This window comes from Bos taurus, chromosome 25 (genome assembly GCF_002263795.3).
Source record: "Bos taurus isolate L1 Dominette 01449 registration number 42190680 breed Hereford chromosome 25, ARS-UCD2.0, whole genome shotgun sequence".
Taxonomy (NCBI): domain Eukaryota; kingdom Metazoa; phylum Chordata; class Mammalia; order Artiodactyla; family Bovidae; genus Bos; species Bos taurus.
In genome coordinates, this window is record NC_037352.1 from 17,676,118 (window position 1) to 17,697,015 (window position 20,898).

Here is a 20,898-nt window from a genome sequence, read left to right on the forward strand (position 1 = left end):
TGCTTTTTTCTTGAATTTATACTTTATACAATACTACTCTCCGATATAAATGTAATGTGAACCACATATGCACTCTCATTGTTTCTAGAAGCCACATTAGAAAAAAATAAGAAGAAACAGGTGACATTAATTTTAACAATATATTTTATTTAACCTTGTTCATCCAAAATGTAATCAATGGAAATTATCCAGATATTTAACTCTTTTTTCACACTAAATGTCCAAAGTCTGCTGTATTTTTTTATACTTCCTGCACATCTCTCTATGGATGCTAAATTTTCACTGAAAATCCTTGATCTGTTTAGATGTCATGAAATGTACAGTTGAAAGGATAGACTTACATACTCACGTTGTTCCACAGTTATTTTCTAATAACTGAGTCGAGTATCAGATTTTAATTGTAAATTAATTGAAATGAAATGAAATAAAAAACTCAGTTCTGCAAGTTGTACTAGTTAAATGTCAAGTGCTCGAGAGCCACATGTGGCTGGCGGTGACTATACTGGACAGCATGGACATGTGACCATCGTACACGTCACAAACAAACCCACCTCCCTGTTGTAAACAGAAGGTAGCCTTAAAAATAAATACAATAACAATACAAGAGTGACATTAAATTCTCGCCAGATACTGCTTCCTGCCGAGGTGCTGAGCTCTAGGTCTGCTCTGTGTCTGCTAGAAAGGGAGAGTTTTAGCACATGTGAAAAGGTGTTAAAGACACACTGGCACCTAGCTGAGACTCTCCCTTTGATGGAATTAGAAGGATTAAGAAAACTGAAAAGGGATTTTGATGCTGCAGCCTTGTACCACCTAAAATAATCCTACATAAAACAACAACAGGACCAGCGCCGCCCCCCACCCCCCCTCCTCTGCATCTAGATGATCACTCTTCGCTCTAAAAGCAGCCTTTTGCTCCTTTACTCTTTTCACTTTGTTTCCTCTTCAGAGACCACTAGCATGTGACCTTGTAAGAAGTGAACTAAGTAAGACTTGGAAAAACCAAGCTCTGGTTCAGACTCGGCCATTCCCAGCACTGCGATTTTGGGTGAGGTCTCAGTTTCCTCATTTTGGGAAATGGGAGTGTTTAGATTCACCAAAACCCAGCAACCGTGGAGTGGCAGGCTCTGGGCCCTGGCTAGTCTCAAATTATCTCATTTTGTCCATACCATCAACCCTGTGAGAAAGGCACTGTTCCACTCTCTCTGCAGAGAGGAATGTGGAGGCTCAGAGAGCTTTGAGCAATCTGCTAGAGCCCCACCTATAGAAGCCACGAATTTAGAACCTGAATCCATGTCTGGGGACCACTGAGCGATCATTGTCAGATTCGCAGGGCATTTCCCTTCCCCCTAAATGGTAGGCTTTCAAGACACTGTCAGCATAAAGTTTGTGGATTTCTTGGAACTTTTCCTTCCAGTTTATGCCAAGTCCCTGGTTTTCTGAGTTGGTATGCTTTTTTGATTTACCCACACTTTCTTTTGGTTTCCATCTCTATTATTTCTTGCTCCTCCCTTCAGCTTGTTTTTATTCTCAATTCACTGTGACCTGCTTGATGTTTCTTGGTCCTTCTTGAAGTTCTGCCCACTTTGGAGTTTGTGAATTGGCAGCCTGGTGGGCTGCATCAAGCCTGCAGACATGTTTGATTTGGCTCTGGTGGTGCTGGCTCATACAGTGATTTAAAATTTTTTGAATTTCAGTGCCAACATTGAAACATTGGGCATTTCATGTAAATATCTGGATTTCTAGAGTTTTTAGAACAATTTACAACCCTGGACAATTGGCTGGTAAACTGAGTGGTGGTTCAGTTCAGTCGCTTGGTAGTGTCGGACTCTTTGCGACCCCATGAATTGCGGCACGTCAGGCCTCCCTGTCCATCACCAACTCCCGGAGTTCACTCAGACTCATGTCCATCGAGTCAGTGATGCCATCCAGCCATCTCATCCTCTGTCGTCCCCTTCTCCTCCTGCCCCCAATCCCTCCCAGCATCAGGGTCTTTTCCAATGAGTCAACTCTTCACAGGTCCTCCTCCTCCCTATGTCTATCACCCCCACCTCTCAGTCCAGCCTGAGTGTCAATTGTCAGCTGTCATTGCACACCTGCTGCTATTTTCTTATAATAAACCTGGACAGCAGTACCAAATATTGCTCTATCATTTTCTACTTGTGTGACCTTGGGTAAGTGTCTCAATGTTCTCATCTGAAAATGGGCATAATCATTGTCCATGCCTCAAAGGGTTGTCATGAGAATTAAATAAGCTAGACTGGTTCCAAATCGGGAAAGGAGTATGTCAAGGCTGTATATTGTCACCCTGCTTATTTAACTTATATGCAGAGTACATCATGAGAAATGCTGGGCTGGATGAAGCACAGGCTGGAATCAAGATTGCTGGGAGAAATATCAATAACCTCTGATATGCAGATGACAACACCCTTATGGCAGAAAGCGAAGAAGGACTAAGAGCCTCTTGATGAAAGTGAAAGAGGAGAGTGAAAAAGTTGACTTAAAACTCAACATTCAGAAAACTAAGATCATGGCATCTGGTCCCATCACTTCATGGCAAATAGATGGGGAAACAATGGAAACAGTGACAGAATTTATTTTTTGGGCTCCAAAATCACTGCAGATGGTGACTACAGCCACGAAATTAAAAGACCCTTGCTCCTTGGAAGAAATGTTCTGACCAATCTAGACAGCTTATTAAAAAGCAGAGACGTTACTTTGCCAACAAAGGTCTGTCTAGTCAAAGCTTTGGTTTTTCCAGTAGTCATGTATGGATGTGAGGGTTGGACTATAAAGAATTGATGCTTTTGAACTGTGGTGTTGGAGAAGACTCTTGAGAGTGCCTTGGACTGTGAGGAGATCCAACCAGTCCATCCTAAAGGAAATCAGCCCTGAGTGTTCATTGGAAGGACTGATGCTGAAGCTGAAGCTCCAATACTTTGGCCACCTGATGCGAAGAACTGAATCATTTGAAAAGACTCTGATGAAAAGACTGATGCTCAATCATTGAAAAGATTGAAGGTGGGAGGAGAAGGGGATGACAGAGGATGAGAGGGTTGGATGGCATCACTGACTCAATGGGCATGAGTTTGAGTAAGCTCTGGGAGCTGGTGATGGACAGGGAAGCTGGGCGTGCTGCAGTCCATGGGGTCACAAAGAGTCAGACATGACTGAGTGACTGAATTGAACTGAATGTATGTAAAGTGCTTTGAAGAATCTCCAGCACAAAGTAAGTGCTACATAAGTGTTAGCAATCATTAAGAGGAAAGGGCAGTGTTTTTGGTACATATGTCTCCATTGATAAAAAAGGAAATAGACTGAAAGAGTCACATGTTTTCAGCAAAACAGCAGGGAAGCACAATTCTTTGGATAAGTGAAACAGTTCTTAAAACTGGCCCATTTTGTTTATTTACACTGTTGGGCTGCCCCATGCAGGTATCTGAATTCAAGACACCTGCACTGCCCCACCCCTAGCACTGCAGAGCTGCATCTCCTATAAACATCATCCACATATTTCAGATCCACATAGAGGCTGAGTGGCAGGATCTGTGTTCACTTCTCTTCCCTCGTCTGTTCACCATCCTAGCTGTAGCACGTAGTGTGAACTTGCTGGTGGTGCTTATCATTCTCTTCACAAATTTTAGCTGAAGACCATATCATGACCTGGACTGATATTATTTCTGGAGGCTTCACTGAGCCACAGGCAACTCTCTTAGGGGTACAAATTCCCTAGGCTTATGATGGCACTGATTGCTTAATCCATTGGATCATTCTCTCCTAGTTTGCCAGGACGTGGGGCTTCATGCCTGGTGGGTACACTTGGAGTGGAATTGTGCATTTATAGAAAAGTCCTATGTACAAAGCAGTCTGTGGCTTAGGGGATTTACAGTGCTTGAACACACTGATATGTTAGGCAATAAAAACAATCTGAGCTACTATTTATTGAGCTTCTACAATGTGTGAAGGACCATGCGAAGCCTTTGCATGTTTTACTTCAAATTACCACAAAACAATGCAGGGAATAGAAGGTTAATAACATTTATTGAACTCTTAGTCAGAGGCAAGGATTACAAAGCTATTGTTCTGGACTCCAGCCCAAGGCCAGCCCAGACAGCCTCCAGCATAGCTACCTCATTGGTCTGTGCTTAAATCCCATCAATGGGGAATATCTCCAACTGAGCAACACAAGCAGAGTTCAGCTCTCCTGGGCCTTTAACAAACTCATTAAGAATGACTTGTCCAAGGTCACACAGTGGGTTATTACCAGAACCAAGCCTGGAATTCAGGACTCCTCATGCAAAGCTCTTTCTCCCACTGTTATAACGAGGATCCTAAGCCCAAATGAGAATTAAGAGGGGCCAGACAGGTTACAGAGAATTAGGTGCACCACATAGGGACTGTCTCGAGCTGGGGTGCCTGTGTCCTTTTGAAGGGGTAACCATTCAATAGATTGTACAAATATACAATGGAATCCTACATCACTTCATTAAAAAAGGAAAACGCATTATATATACTGTTTTGGGTTATCGATATATGAAGTGAGAAAACAGCAAGATATAGGATGGTGTATATTATGTGCTCAAGAGAATAAAAAAAAAAGGAGACTTGAAATCCCCTATTCATATTTGCTTGTATATATACACTAAAAAACCTTGAAATAAATTGGAAACTAGACACTTTTTTAAAATTAAATAAGCAGACACATCACGTTGCTGACAAAGGTCCGTATAGTCAAAGCTATGGTTTTTCCAGCAGTCATGTACAGATGTAAGAGTTGGACCATAAAGTAGGCTGAGCACTGCAGAATTGATGCTTTTGAATTATGATGCTGGAGAAGACTCTTGAGAGTTCCTTGGACAGCAAGATCAAACCAGTCACTCCTAATGGAAATCAATCCTGAATATTCATTGGAAGGACTGAGGCTGAAGCTGAAGCTCCAATACTTTGGCCACCTGATGTGAAGAGCCGACTCATTGAAAAAGACCCTGAGGCTGGAAAAGATTGTAGGCAAGAGGAAAAGGGAGTGACAGAGGATGAGATGGTTGGATGGAACCATAGACTCAGTGGACATGAGTTTGAGCAAGCTCCGGGAGATAGCAGAACACAGGGAGGCCTGGTATGCTGGAGTTCATGGGGTCACAAAGAGTCAGGACTTAGTGACTGAAACACGACAACAAAGACACTAATACAGAGATTACTTATGTGTGGTGGTCATGGTGGGATGGTTTTGGGTATTGATGAGCAGGGGAAAGGGAACGGGAGGGAGACTTTGCAATGTGTGCCTTTTCTATACTATTAGGTTTTCAAGTACTATGAATGTTATTACCTGTTAATGTGCGTGTACACACACATACACACACACACACACACACATAACTGCATAGGAAAGGCAAAGCAGCCTATTGCTCAGCTCTAGCTGACTGCTACTTTTTGGGAACAAGAGTCTAATGTTTTCAGTTGTTTTTTTTTAAGGGAACCTGGAAATATATATTTTTTAATCCCATTTTATTTTTTTACAGTAGAGAGTTGAAATTAAGTGTTTTTAAAATGTTTTTTTTTTTCAGTTTTATTTATTTATTTATTTTTGGCTGTACTGGGTCGCCACTGCTGTGAGAGAGCTTTCCCCAGTTGCGGTGAGCTGGGGCTACTCTCTAGTTGCGGTGCTTGGGCTTCTCATTGTGGTGGCTTCTCTGGTTGCAGAGCACAGGCTCGAGGCGTGTGGGCTCCAGTGGTTGCAGCATGGGCTCAGTAGCTGCGGCTCTTGCTTTCTAGAGCACAGGCTCAACAGTAGTTGTGCACAGGCTTAGTTGTTCTGGGGGATGTGGGATTTTCCTGGACCAGGGATTGAACCCGTGTCTCCTGCATTGGTCTGTGGATTCTTTACCACTGAGCCACCAGCTGCTGCTGCTGCTAAGTTGCTTCAGTCGTGTCCGACTCTGTGCGACCCCATAGACGGCAGCCCACTAGGCTCCTTTGTCGCTGGGATTCTCCAGGCAAGAATACTGGAGTGGGTTGCCATTTCCTTCTCCAATGCATGAAAGTGAAAAGTGAAAGTGAAGTCGCTCAGTCGTGTCCGACTCTTAGCGACCCCATGGACTGCAGCCTACCAGGCTCCTCCGTCCATGGGATTTTCCAGGCAAAAGTACTGAAGTGGGTTGCCATTACCCTCTCCAGGGAAGCCCCTAATTCCAATTTTTAATTTCAAATTGTCCATTGCTAATATGTAGAAATACAATAGGGTTTTTGCATATTAACAATGTGCAAACATGTTAACTCATTAATTTTGTCCTTAGAAGCTTCTATTGTGGAGTCTTTGTAATTTTCTATGAAGGCAATTATATCATCTGTGAATAGAAACAATTTAATTTCTTCCTCCATGTACACCTTCTTCTCCCCTTTTCTTGCCTTATTGCACTGGCTAAAATGTCCAGTATTATGCTGAATAGGAGTGATGAGAACATCCTTGCCTTGTTCTAGATCTTAGGAGAAAAGCATTCCATCTTTCATCATTAAATGTGATGTTAGCTGTAGGTAATAGATGTTCTTTATCAGATTCAAGAAGTTCTCTCTCTGTTCCTAGTTTGATAAGTTTTTTATCAAATGGAAGGATACTGAATTTTGTCAAGTACTTCCTGCATCTATTAAAATGATAATACAGAATTTCTTTTTTAGTTTGTCAGTATGGTGAATCACATTGTTAATATGGTGAATGATTTTCAACTATTGAACTATTTTATAACTATATATAACTATATTATATTCCTGGGATAAATCCAATTTGGCCTTGTGTATTATGTTGGCTCACATGTTCATTTGGGTTTTCCATAAGGTGTTATGGAAAAACCTGAACAAACTTTTTGGCCAACTCAATACTGTCCTTCTGATATATTGCCAGATTAGAGTTGCTAATATTTTGTTAAGGATTTTTATGTCTATGTTCATGAAGACTATTGGTTGCTAGTTTTCCTATAATGTCTTTGTCTTGTTTTGATATTAGGGTAAAGTCGATGTCATATAACAAGTCAGGAATTTTCCCTTGATTTCCCTAATTTTTAAATGATGAAAAAATGACTTATAGAGTGCTTGCTGTGTGCCAGGCACTGTGTTAAGTGCTTATTTAATCCTTACAGGAACGCTATGACTCCATTATTGTCATCATCCTCATGTTACAAATGGGGAAACTGAGGCACAGAGGAGTTAAAGTCACTTGTCTAAAGTCACACAGCTTCTAAGTACCAAAGCCAAGACTCAAACTCCACAAGTCCAGCTTCAGACTAGGTACTCTTAATCTGTTTACTACACTTTCTCCAAAGATGTTTAGAGGCAAAAGAGAACACGTCTAGAAGGCTCAGAACAGTTTGCTGCTGCTAAGTTGCTTCAGTCGTGTCTGACTCTGTGCGACCCCATAGACGGCAGCCCACCATGCTCCCCTGTCCCTGGGATTCTCCAGGCAAGAATACTGGAGTGGGTTGCCATTTCCTTCTCCAATGCATGAAAGTGAAGAGTGAAAGTGAAGTTGCTCAGTCGTGTCCAACTCTTCACGACCCCATGGACTGCAGCCTACCAGGCTCCTCCATCCATGGGATTTTCCAGGCAAGAGTACTGGAGTGGGGTGCCATTGCCTTCTCCGACGACAGTAACTAGCACATGTCAAAGCACTTACTACCTGATAGGCTACAGCCTCATCATCTCCTTTCATCCTGCACCAACCCCCAGAGGCAGACAGGCAATTGGGCAAACGCTCCCGTCTGCTGTGTGGCATGTAGTTTCAGGCTTCATCTCCCTCACTTTGTCTCCCTTAACATCCATTGTGCCTTTTAGCAGGAAAAGTTTTAAAAATATCTCTTTCAAATCTCAGTATAATTTTGCGTTTCTCCTTCCTTATCAGGCAGGCTCACTGGTCCTCTCTCCTGCTCTCTTTCCTCAAGCATTTCAGGCTCATCTTTTCCTCCTGCACTGCCTTCTGCTGTGCACTGTCTTGTCCCAGCTGGCCCAATCAGGGTCCCCAACTCGATTTTGTTGGCTTATTGTATGTGTTTTGAAAAGTTGGAAATATCTTGTTTATTTTAAAAGGAGGAGGAAAGAGACAGAGTTTTAGGAACAGCTGGGACACCAATTTTCTCCACTGAGCACACAGCAAGGACTGAAGTGAGTGAAATAACTTCTCAACAGTAATGAAGGTACTGGATGCAAGGGAAAGGACAGGTGTTCACATGCTGGTTGGACTGCTCTACTATAGACGAGATGCTCCACTTCTCAGAACCTCAGTTTGCTCCTCCGTAAAACACGTTCAGGATATGGACACATCATGGGGAGATTCAGTGCAACAATATAAGCATATAATACAGGAAAAAGATCCAGTGTGGAGAAGGTATTGAGTGACAGTGCTTTCCACAGTCTGGGCACTGTGGTAAGCCATTTTAACATAGGTTATCTTAACATAAACTGCCTGTGTGCTCCGCCCATTTTATGGGTGGGGAAAACTGTGGTGCAGAGAGTAAGAATTCTCAAGTGGCAGAGCTTTGCCTATACTCCACGTTAGAAACCCCTGTATGCTCCACCAGACCAGTTAAATCAGACTGTCTGGGGGCAATTCCTAGAGGCAGGGGATTGGACCATATGGCCTTTCTCAAGCTCTTCCTATCAATCTAGAGGCTGACGGGGCTAAGAAACAGCCTTGCTTTCTCCTAGTTACTGGCTCCCCTGTTGCCAACACACAGCCACTCCCTAACCCTCTACCACCACAGTGAGAATTTGAAATTGGGGTGAGTCCACTGCCAGGAAAGTGATTCAATTAAAATCTCAGTTTTCACAATATTACCAAGCTCTTCGGTCTGTTACTTCACACCCAGCATAGCTCAGCCTCGGAGGCAGGGTTTGCTAATTGTTGGGGGCTGGGGGCAGGGCGGGGAATACCGAAGTGAGCTCTGCCGGAGGAGCCGGCATTGAGCCCAATGCTCTTCTCAGCATGCCTCCAAGTCCTTCCTCCAGCTCAGGCATGGCTAAGCAGCCCCCGTCCTTCCTACAACTGAATCAGCTTCATGATAACCACAACTGCAGCAGCACACACAGCAGCAATCAATGCGTGGTGTGTTGGGCACTGAGCTGAGCGCTTGACTTGCACCCTCATCTCCATCAACATCTTTACTTCTCACCACAATTTCAAGGGTGAAAAGTGAAAGTGAAGTCGCTCAGTTGTGTCCGACTCTTTGCGACACCATAGACTGTAGCCTACCAGGCTCCTCTGTCCATGGGATTTTCCAGGCAATAGTACTGGAGTGGATTGCCATTTCCTTCTCCAGGGGATCTTTCTAACCCAGAGCTCGAACTCGGGTCTCCCACATTGTAGACAGACGCTTTACCGTCTGAGCCACCAGGGAAGTACTCTCACAATGCCCATTTCACAGAAGGGGAAACTGAGGCACGGAGACATTAAAAAGTTCATAGATTAACAGCCAACTCTGCTTCATTCTACAGTCTGCACTCTTAGTCACTAGGACGTATTTTTTGTCCTTATGGTTTTAAGAGAATGACTTAAGGATGTCACCCTTGAACTACGTTGCAAGCCATTAACCAAGCTGTTACCAGCCCATGATCTTCCTGCAAGCCTGGCCTCTTCTCCAGGATGTTTGGTCCCTCTGCGTCCATCTCTGAGCTCCCTGATCTCAGAGACTGTGTCTTAGGGGTCTCTGAGTCACCTCTTCATACCTCCTCAGCTCTTGGCACAACAGTAGGTGGTCATAACTCTGAATGTATGAACACATCAATGTCCTCCAAGTTCTAATTCCTCACTCTTTTAAATCTCCAAGCCCTGGGCTCAGCCTTGAAGAGTCTGTGCCTGGCATAAGACAGGTGCCAATGCTAGGGCCAGGAAGGTCCTGGCAGGCATGGGAGTTAATCTGTAAATGTGTGCAGTACCTTGACTCCCACCCTGAGGAGTTTGAAGATATGAGCTTTCCCTCATTCTCCTCACCCTCATTTCCCTGCTCTGGACCCTTAGAGCCTTTCCTTGTCTCTATGGTTCTATGCCTCAAGGGGTTTTCAGAAGAAAAGCCTGAGAGAGTGGTAACTTCAGTCTAAAGAGGAGATGGAGAGGTGACTGATGGGAGTCAGATATACTCTGTTATGAGGGCTAAAAGGAAAGGGGGCTCTGTCATTTCTGTGGTTCATCAAATAAGCAACCTTCTCAAAAACACTCCCCAAAGGACAGTTCTGGAGAGGTTCAGGAGGGCCAGGGGGTGGGGGTTCGGAGGTGGGAGCTGGGCCTAAATCGATCCCAGCTTGGGGTAATTACAGGACATGTGCCCGCCACCCCAGCAGTGCGAATCAGGCTAGCTCTCTGCCAGGGCAGTCAGAGCAATTAGTTAGTAATAAAAGCCTCATCACTCACTGACAGAGAGGCTCAGTCTTAGCAAACTTATGCTTTCTCCTACCTGCCAAATTTGGGAGAGGGGTGATTTATTTAAATACGGCAGAGGCTGTGGCTACCAAGTTGAATGTTTTGGAAAGGAAATCTCAGCCAGGCTCTTCAGAAATCCAGCTCCCAAGTTCCCAGGATCCTGAAGGCAGTAGGGTAGATGATGCTATGATTCTAGGCTTTAGGTAGGACTGGATTTTTTTTTTTTTTTTCTTATTTCTTTCTGTCCCTCTCTCCCATCTGCCCGCAAGTGATCTTCAGGAATATTTCTGCCACAGAGATTCAGGGACTGTCGCAGGGACTATCTGGGAGAAATGTCCATCTCCAGCTGGAGCCCTCCAAACCCTTCCTTGCCTCAGGTGCCCTGGCAAGCACCAACTCCCCACTTCCCCGCGTCGGCAACGCCCCCTGCCGCCCTCCCCGCCCCCCCAAGCTCTCTTCAGGAATTCAGTACAAGTCTCAGCTACACTTCGGACAGCAGGCTAAGATGTGGAACCAGACAGACATCTGCAGCAGCAGTGAGCTGCCCAGGGTCGGTGAACTGGGAGGCAAAGCCAAGGGGTGAGGCAGGTCCTCAAGGAGACTGTGACCCCCTGCGGTGGCGGCCTCGGTAGCCCGCATGTCCCTCCGCACCCTTGCCCTGTCCAGGGCATGGTCCTGGAGCCACCCTGACTCTTCCTAGCCGGCCTCGCCTTCCTCAGGGTGGCAGCGGGGGGCTCATCCCTTGCTCCATCCCAGCACCCCCCGGAACAAGACAGTGCCCAGGATCAGGGTTTACAGCGTCCTCTGGGGTTAGGCGGCGTGGGGCAGAGGTGCCCCTAGTCTGGGTGGACGTGGGGGGCGACGGGAGAGAGGAGGCCCCCATGACACCATCTGTCCGGACTTGCAGTAGAGTCACACACACACACACACACACACACACACACACACGGCCCTCCCTGGAGCCCCTCACGGACGCCTGACAGAGCCCTTCAGTCGCGCACACAAATACACACCGAGGAGCTCAAAGTCCCCTCGCTCGCACCGACCCCCCACACATCCTGGCCCATCGCCCACCGCGCATACTCTTGAGAAGCACACACACACACACACACACACACACACACACGCACCGTCCCCGCCAGGCCACCGCAACTTCCTCTCACCCCCCAGAGTCTGGAAATGTCCGCAGTTGCCCGGAAAGGCGTAAACTTTTTGCAGAGGGGGCGCCAGGGATCTCACCGAGAAGGTGGCCCGGCCCGGGGGCCCTGGGCAGGGTTCGCCCCGCACTCTCTGGGCTCCCGGCTTCCCTCCCTCTCCCCCACGCCCCTCACCTGGTAAACCGAGGCACAGCAAGAGGCTGTAGTAGACCACGGGCACGAAGCCCAAGCCGCAGGCCGAGCCGGGGGACCAGGACTGCGAGCTGTTGGCTACGAGGTGGGCGTGCGTGTGCTCCATGAGCGCGCCCCTCGCTCCCCGCGGCTCGGCGCCCGGCCTGCCAGCCCCGCTCCGGACGCCGGCTCGGTGGTGGCGACCGCCTAGGCAGCAGCCGGAGCAGCAGCGCCTCTCTTCCCGCAGGACTTGCTTCTACCCTTGGCCGCGGTCCCCTCCGCTCCCTCCGCACCTGCCCGCCTGGAATCCCGGCTCAGCCCTCCCGCAGGGCGCTGGGCGCTGGGACTTGGGAGGGGCTCCCGGAGCCCATTTGTGCGCCTCCCACCTCGGGCTCGCTCGGCTCCCGCCTCGGAGCCGGGGGGCTGGGACGCCGGTCCCCGCAGCCAATCAGCAACTGCCTGGACCCGGTGGAAGGAAGGGGTGGCGGGGTCGGGTGAGATGCCCTGGAGGAAGGGGTCCCAGCTGCCCCTTTCTGCTCCAGATTCTGGAGGAGATATGAACTTAGACCTGAGAACCCCAAAGGAACACTGGGTGGAAACAGGCTACCTTCATCTCCAACCCTCCGTCCCCCGCCCTGAGTGGGAGGGGCGTGGTGTGGGTGGGACCTGCTTCTCCAGCAAAGGTTCTGTATCGAGGCGGCGTGTCCTCAGTTTGCCTTTCTCGACCTTCCCCTCATCCAGCTCTCTTCTCCCCCTTTACCTCCCGCTCCCCCCTCCTCCCTCCCGCCAGTGCTTCAAGTCCATCTCCTACAGAAGACTCTCCACTCAGAGCAGGGGGTGAGAAGAGGAGGCTGTAGTAGAAGCAAGGATGCTCTCAGTTCAGTTCAGTCGCTGAGTCGTGTCCGACTCTTTGTGACCCCATGGACTGCAGCACGCCAGGCTTCCCTGTCCATCACCAACTCCCGGAGTTTGCTCAAACTCATGTCCATTGAGTCGGTGATGCTATCCAACCATCTCATCCTCTGTCATCCACTTCTCCTCCTGCCTTCAATCTTTCCCAGCATCAGGGTCTTTTCCAGTGAGTAAGTTCTTCCCATCAGGTGGCCAAAGTATTGGAGCTTCAGCTCCAGCATCAGTCCTTCCAATGAGAATATTCAGGACTGATTTCCTTTAGGATGGACTGGTTTGATCTCCTTGCAGTCCAAAGGATTCTCAAGAGTCTTCTCCAACACCACAGTTCAAAAGCATCGATTGTTTGGTGCTCAACTTTCTTTATAGTTCAACTCTCATATCCATACATGAGGATGCTCTAGGGTTCTCTGTTTTCCTGGTCCAGAGGGCCCGAGTTTAAAAGAAAGAGTGTGTGCAGCTGAGTGTGTGTGCTGACTCTGGGGGAGGCCGGAGGTGGGCTGTACCTGAGCTGAGTGCCTTTGAATGGGATGCGGGCAGGGTAGCAGAAGCCCTCCACACAGGAGCCCTCCTGCCAGAGATAGGATGGCAGCCACACAGGCAGACTCATCCACGCTCACAAACGTAGTACCTCATCACGGGGGCACACTCATACACTCAGGCCTGCAAGTGGAAACCCTTTCATCCCACATCTAGACATGTGAAAATGGAGGGGCACCCTCATCAACATGCACAATGACCACACTCAGGGGGCACCCAGACAGATGCACGTGGAAACTATCTGCAGGGTGGACTAATGTTTGAAGGTTGAGTGAAAGATAAAAGAAATGAAGCTGGTGGGGATATCAGCAATCTTGGAGAGTTGGGGTCAACAGGCACTCCCATGTTACAGTAGGCAGAGGGAGAGTTCTCCATGTGGCTCTTTTGTGGGCCACAACAGAGTTGGTAAAGGAGATATGCCTGTCCAGGACTCAAGACAGTGTGTGTGAGAGAGTTAGAGATTCTATAGAAATCCCAAGGAGATGGGGGAGGGAGGTAGGTGGGGGGTTCAGGATGGGGAACACATGTACTCCCATGGCTGATTCATGTCAATGTATGGCAAAAACCACTACAATATTGTAAAGTAATTAGCCTCCAATTAAAATTAAAAATAAATCCCAAGGAGAGGTGGGGATGAACAGCTGCCATGGCAGGAGCATATGATGAGCTGAGAGAAGACTAAGTCTCCCCTCTGTGTCCCACTCTCCTTCAACATTTATTGCAAGAGGGAAGGGAATTGGGTGCACTCCAGGTGGCCCAAGATAAAGAGGCTCCTGGCCCCTCTATCTTGCCTCTCCCCTGCCCAACAAGGGACCTGTGTCCAGTTCCCATCATTAGATTTGTTAGATCATTACATGTCATTGTTAGATTATTACAGAGTCATGTGGGCCCAGTGAGGCCACATGATAACTCAAGCCAAGTTGGATATTAAAACTTTTCTGTGAACTCTCCCATTTAAATGTGATTACCCCAAATAAAAACAAAACAAAACAAAAAAAAAACCTTCCAGGTTGTTAATAAATAAAGCATGCCATCATAGAGGTTTGGCAAATAATTGTTCAAGAACCTATAGATTAGATTTGTCTGCAGGCGACCAGACTGAGATGAGAAACTGGGGTTCGGGAAGGGCAGGTGTGTGTGATTTGACAAAGCTTCCAGGCTATTTAGAGATTTCCTTACCTTGTGACCCATGGATAATGCCTCAGGGCTTTTGCACTGGCTCTTTCCTCAGCTTGTAGTGCTCTTTCTCCAGAAAACTGTGTTAACCTGCTTCTTCACCTTCTTCAGGTTTTTGCTTATATGTGTCCTTCTCACTGAAGCGTTCCCTAACATTCCTATTTAAAATTGAGATCTTCACCCTACTCCTGGCCAAAATGCTTACTCCTCTGGCCCTCCCCTGCTCGATTTTCTCTCTAAGCTTGGCACCATGGACATACTATATACAATTTGTTTTTTAGCTTGTTTCTTATCTGTGCTTCTACACAGTGCTTGCATTTTGCAGCTTCTCAACAAACACTGAAAGAATGGAGGGCCCTGGCAGCACTGACCTGGGGCATGCAGGGTATAGGGAAATGAGTTTGTCTTTGTGGAATAGAGGGTCAGAAAATTGGGCCCCAGTAGGGTTGGGGAGGGCACAAGCTCAGGTTTAGCATGCAATTATCATGTATGACTGATACTTTAAAAATAATTTATGTGGTTGGATTCTGGGACTCCAGTTCAGTTCAGTCGCTCAGTTGTGTCCGACTCTGCTGCAGCATGAGCTTTGTCCGACCCCATGAACCGCAGCACGCCAGGCCTCCCTGTCCATCATCAACTCCCAGAGTCCACCCAAACTCATGTCCATTGAGTCGGTGATGCCAGCCAACCATCTCATCCTCTGTTGTCCCCTTCTCCTCCTGCCCTCAATCTTTCCCAGCATCAGGGTTTTTTCAAATGAGTCAGCTCTTCACATCAGATGGCCAAAGTATTGGAGCTTCAGCTTCAACATCAGTCCTTCCAATGAACACCCAGGACTGATCTCCTTTAGGATGGACTGGTTGGATCTCCTTGCAGTCCAAGGGACTCTCAAGAGTTTTCTCCAACACCACAGTTCAAAAGCATCAGTTCTTTGGCGCTCAGCTTTCTTTATAGTCCAACTCTCACATCCATACATGACCACTGGAAAAACCGTAGCCTTGACTAGAAGAACGAGGACTCTGGTTAGAGACTCTTTATAAAACCAGAAACTTGACTGAGCAGAGGAACTGTGCTACATGGGGTATTTTAATAGGCCTTGTTTCTGAGCCTGCATCTCTCCATCTATAAAATGGGGATGAAGGAAACCAGGTATGCCTCATTCGAAGGATGCTGAGGAGGGAGAGAAGGTGTGGAACAGCAAAGACAGTGCAGAGTACAATTTTGGAGAACAGAGAATTGGACTGGGTTCTCTGTGGCTCTATCAAGAGCCTTGGCAGCTTGTCAAGGTCCAAGTTTCCTGGGAAATGGGTGGGTTGGATGAGAAAGCTTTTCAGTCCTAGGTCAGGCCTTGGGTATTCTTGGTTCTGGGAGAGGGACGTGATGAGTCAACAACAAGGTCTGACCCACTTTGTTCAAGTGCTGACCCACTTGACTGGTTCTCTAAGACAATGGTGTATGCGAGCTGACAACTGTGGTTGGTGAAAATTATATACTTATTCATTTTTCAACAGACTTTTGCTGGACATTTGATGTATGTCGACCAGGACTGGCCACATAATTGCACAGCCTGATGCAAAAATGAATACGTAGGGCCTTTGTTAAAAAATTAAGAATTTTAGGGTTATTAAAATTCTCTAATTTTAATTAAAGACAGCAGAGCATTAAACCAAATAAGGAGCTCTTCTAAGAAAGAGGCCTATGTGACAGCATGCCTGTGAAGCTGGTACTGCTTAGGATACAGAGGTGAGTAATGAAAATTAACGTTGATTGGGGGTTTATGAAACAGCTATGTCTTAACCCATTTTATCCTCATGGTAACACTGGAAGGAAGGTGCAATGATTAGCACCATTTCACAGGTGAGAAAACCAAAGCACAGAGAAGTTTAGTAATTTGCCAAGGCCACCTGGGTGGGATTAGGTTGAAGGTAGTCTGGCTTCAGAGCCTGTGCTATAACTGTTGGGAGGAGCTTAGTTTAGTGGAAGGACAAGTATCCAACAGAAAACTGTCACATAATGTAACTTGGACTCCACGTGACACCAGGGCAGTGGTTTCCTCTGTCTTGTCCCCTGCTGTGTTGCAGTGCACAGTGCCAGGGAGATGTCCAGCAACAAATCTTAAATAATAGAACAGAAATATATGGAGAATGTTAGGGGAGAGAGTTGCAAACTCAAATGCCTATAAGCCTGGGGAGGTAATAAACATGAGTGGAGCAGAACTATGGTTTATTCTTCACTTCCATAAGGAAATGTGCCATTTTCCTGGTGACACCTGGCCCTCTTGGTCTAGCTTTCATTTCTCCTCCCTTTACAGGGACAGGAATATGAAGTAATGATTCTTTACTCTGAGAAAAACAGTTGCAAAAATATAATACATATTGTAACTAACACTTTTTCAGTGTTGGGAAAATCATAGGAAGAGGTGAGGACTGTAAAAAAAAACAAACAAAACTAAAGGTATGTGCCAGCCACTGTACTGAGTTCAGGGTATATAGTTATTTAAAAAAGTTGGTCTCTGCTTTCCTGGATCTTAAGTGCACAAGATAGGCATGAATTAATCTATCTGATACCTTAAAGAAGCAGACAGACACATACACACTCACACAAATAATAATAAACTTGGATAAATTCTTTAAAGAAAAAGTCAAAGGAATGAGAGAGCATATAAGAGTGATATCTGATGTGGCTTGGCAATCAGGGAAGGCTTCTCTGAGGAAGTGATATTTGGACCTGAAAGAAGATGGGAAGGATGAATAATAGTTACTCAGGAAAGAGATGGCAGGTTGGGAGTGAGGAGAGCATTTCAAGGGAGAAAGAAGAACAAGAGCAAAGGTCCTGGGGCAGGAGTGAGACGGACCCTTTGAGAAGAGGTGGGAGTCTGGGGTGCAGTGAGCCAGGGTGCACGGACCTGGCTGTGCTTGGAGAGTGGGAAGGGCCTTGTAGCCTGTGCTGAGAAGTTCAGTCTTTATCCCTGGTTGTAAGCAGGGGAGTGCCAGAGTTAGATTTGCATTTTAAAACATTTGCTTTGTCAGGAGGTGGAGGATTGATGGAAGGGAGGCAAGAATGAGGGTGGGACGACAAGTTTGAGGCTATTGAGTTGGACATGTGAAAAATGATGCTCCGTTGAACTCCAGTGGTGTTGGTGATGGAGCCGACTGCCTCCCAGAAGTTAGGAGAGAGTGGGTGAAGCAGAGGGAGGAGGAGGAAGGGGAGGGAGACGGGGCCACACCAGACAAAGAGGGAGAGGGAGGGAGAGGTTGAGAGGAAAATAAGGAAGAGACAGTGAGAGAGAGACAAAGATGCGGAGAGAGACATGGAGAGACGAGGGATGGATGTATGGAAAGACAGACGGATAGAGAGAGAGACCCACAGTGATTATGACTGAGATGGTTCAAGCTGGGCGGGTTGGAGTAAAAGGGCTTGGAGTGCTGGAGGCCCCACCTGCTCTCCCCCACCTCCCATAAGAATGTAACTTGACCACTGGTCCCTCCTCACTTTTTGAGACTCTTCATCCCCAAAGCCTTTCCTGCCCAGCACACCCCCTGCAGCTCCCTGACCACACTCCTCCTCTGCAACACCTACCGTGTTATGCTGCCACTCAGGCATTACCTGTCACCTGCAGTTCTGGACTTGGATTACCTCATGGGCAGGGTGGGTTTTCTTCCTTATAGAGGAAGAGGAAGGAAGTCTTAATCTTTTGTTAAGACCTCGCTGCAGGGTGTGTAGTGGCTCCTTGAACCCAGTTCAGTTCAGTTCAGTCACTCAGTCGTGTCCAACTCTTTGGGACCCGATGAATTGCAGTACGCCAGGCCTCCCTGTCCATCACCAACTCCCGGAGTTCACTCAAACTCACGTCCATCGAGTTGGTGATGCCATCTAGCCATCTCATCCTCTGTCGTCCCCTTCTCCTCCTGCCCCCAATCCCTCCCAGCATCAGGGTCTTTTCCAATGAGTCAACTCTTCGCATGAGGTGGCCAAAGTATTGGCGTTTCAGCTTCAGCAGCAGTCCTTCCAATGAACACCCAGGACTAATCTCCTTTAGGATGGACTGGTTGGATCTCCTTGCAGTTCAAGGGACTCTCAAGAGTCTTCTCCAACACCACACTTCAAAAGCATCAATTCTTCAGTGCTCAGCTTTCTTCACAGTCTAACTCTCACATCCATACATGACCACTGGAAAAACCATAGCCTTGACTAGACAGACCTTTGTTGGTAAGGTAATATCTCTGCTTTTCAATATGCCATCTAGATTGGTCATAACTTTCCTTCCAAGGAGTAAGTGTCTTTTAATTTCATGGTTGCAGTCACCATCTGCAGTGATTTTGGAGCCCTAAAAAATAAAGTCTGACACTGTTTCCACTGTTGGGACCAGATGTCATGATCTTTGTTTTCTGAATGTTGAGCTTTAAGCCAACTTTTTCACTCTCCACTTTCACTTTCATCAAGAGGCTTTTGAGTTCCTCTTCACTTTCTGCCATAAGGGTGGTGTCATCTGCATATATGAGGTTATTGATATTTCTCCTGGCAATCTTGATTCCAGCTTGTGTTTCTTCCAGCCCAGCGTTTCTCATGATGTACTCTGCATATAAGTTAAATAAGCAGGGTGACAATATACAGCCTTGATGTACTCCTTTTCCTATTTGGAACCAGTCTGTTGTTCCATGTCCAGTTCTAAGTGTTGCTTCCTGACCTGCATATAGGTTTCTCAAGAGGCAGGTTTGGTGTAGTCTTGAACCCAGACCTGGATGCATATCGCAGATCAGCTCACTACTGTGTATTCATCAGAAATCTTTTTATTGAAATCAACATAAAAAAGCTCGAACTAGCTTAATTTTTAAAATTTTATTTGTTTTTAATTGAATGATAATTGCTTTACAATATTACGTTGGTTTCGGCCATATGTCAACATGAATCAATCATAGGTACACATATGTCCCCTTACTCTTGAGCCTCCCTCCCACCTTCCACCCCTCCCTATCCCTCCAAGTTGTTACAGAGCCCCATCAAACCAGCTTCATTTTTTTAAAGGAATGTATTGAGTCATAACTGGAAAGTATGGATGTTTGCTGAACTTTAGGCCTGGCTGGATCCAGGAGCAAAAAGTACCCATCCCTTTCCACCAATGGACTCTGCTTTGCTTTGGATTAGCTGCATTCTCTTATAGGCTCTTACAGCATCATAATAAGATGGACATCCTTGGATGTATCCTAACAGGTTAGTAACTTGAGCTAAAAGAGAAGCTTGGCTCTTGTTGGACCAGCCCTTCTTGTGTATCCATGTCAACCAAACTCACCAGTTTGCATTGGACTTCTGAAGTCAGCCAAAAATGTACGCATTGGTCATCTGGGGCTCATGGGTCCAGCGATGGAGCCAAGAGAAGCAGTAAATTCCTCCCTAACCACTTGGACTGTGAAATAAGATAGACCACTTATCCAAAGGAAAGTTGAGATTCTGTAGCAGAAGGAATGGGAATAGATGCTGGGCAGGTAAAGCCAGCACATCTGGAAGCTGAATTCAGCCCATGGGATGCCAGTCTGTTAGTCCTCTCTTAGAGCTAAGTCATATGTTTTATTTCATTTAAAAATTATTTATGTAATTTAAAAACCAGACTTAAGTTTTTTTAGAGCAGTTTTTGGTTCACAGCAAAATTGTGCATAAAGTAGGGTGATTTCCCATATCTCTTCTGCCCTTACACGAGTGGATCCTCCCCCATTCCTCACCAGAGTGGTGCATTTGTTACAACTGATGAACATGCACACACATTATCATCCAAAGTTCATGTTTTACACTAGCCTTCACTCTTGGTGGTGCACATTCTATGGGTCTATACAAATATTTAAGGACATTATCCATCATTATAGCATCATAAAGGATATTTTCCTTGCCCTAAAAGTTCTCTGTGCTTCACCTATTCATCCTTTCCTTTTCCTAGGCCCCCTTTAAAAATTTTTATTTTAAATTGGAGGATAATTGCTTTACAATATTTTGTTGGTTTCTGCCATATAGCAACATGAATCAGCCATAGGTACATGCATGTCCCCTGCATCTTGAACCTCCCTCCCACCTGCCACCCTGTCATCTCAGAGCACTGGATTTGAGGTCCCTGTGTCATATGGCAAATTTCCACCGGCTATCAAATTTTAAATATGGTTATGTATATGTTTTAATGTGACTCTCTCAATTCAGCCCTCCTGTCCTTCCCCTCATGCCCACAAGTCTGTTCCCTACATCTGAGTCTCCATTGCTGCTCTGTGGACAGGTTCGTCAGTATTCTCTTTCTAGAGTCCATGTATGTAAATGTGTTAATACAAAATATTTGTCTATCTCTTTCTAACTCACCTCACTCTGTAGAATAGGCTCTAGGCTCATCCACCTCATTAGAACTGAGTCAAATGAGTTTCTTTTTACGGCTGAGTAACATTCCTTTGTATTATAATGTATCACAACTTCTTTATCCATTCATCTGTCAATGGACCTCTAGGTTGCTTCCATGTCCCAGTCATTGTAAATACCGATGCAATGAACATGGGGCTATATGTGTCTTTTCCAACT

At 46.2% G+C, this 20,898-nt stretch overlaps 1 protein-coding gene across 1 annotated transcript in view; it reads right to left on the reverse strand.

Annotated features, from left to right (window-relative positions):
- Positions 1-11,851, reverse strand: part of GPR139 (G protein-coupled receptor 139) — a 42,567-nt gene extending 30,716 nt beyond the window's left edge. Inside the window, exon 1 of the mRNA NM_001192765.1 lies at positions 11,728-11,851. Coding sequence (NP_001179694.1) covers positions 11,728-11,851 — 124 coding nt within the window. The remainder of the gene's footprint in view (positions 1-11,727) is intronic.
- Positions 11,852-20,898: the final 9,047 nt, after the last annotated feature.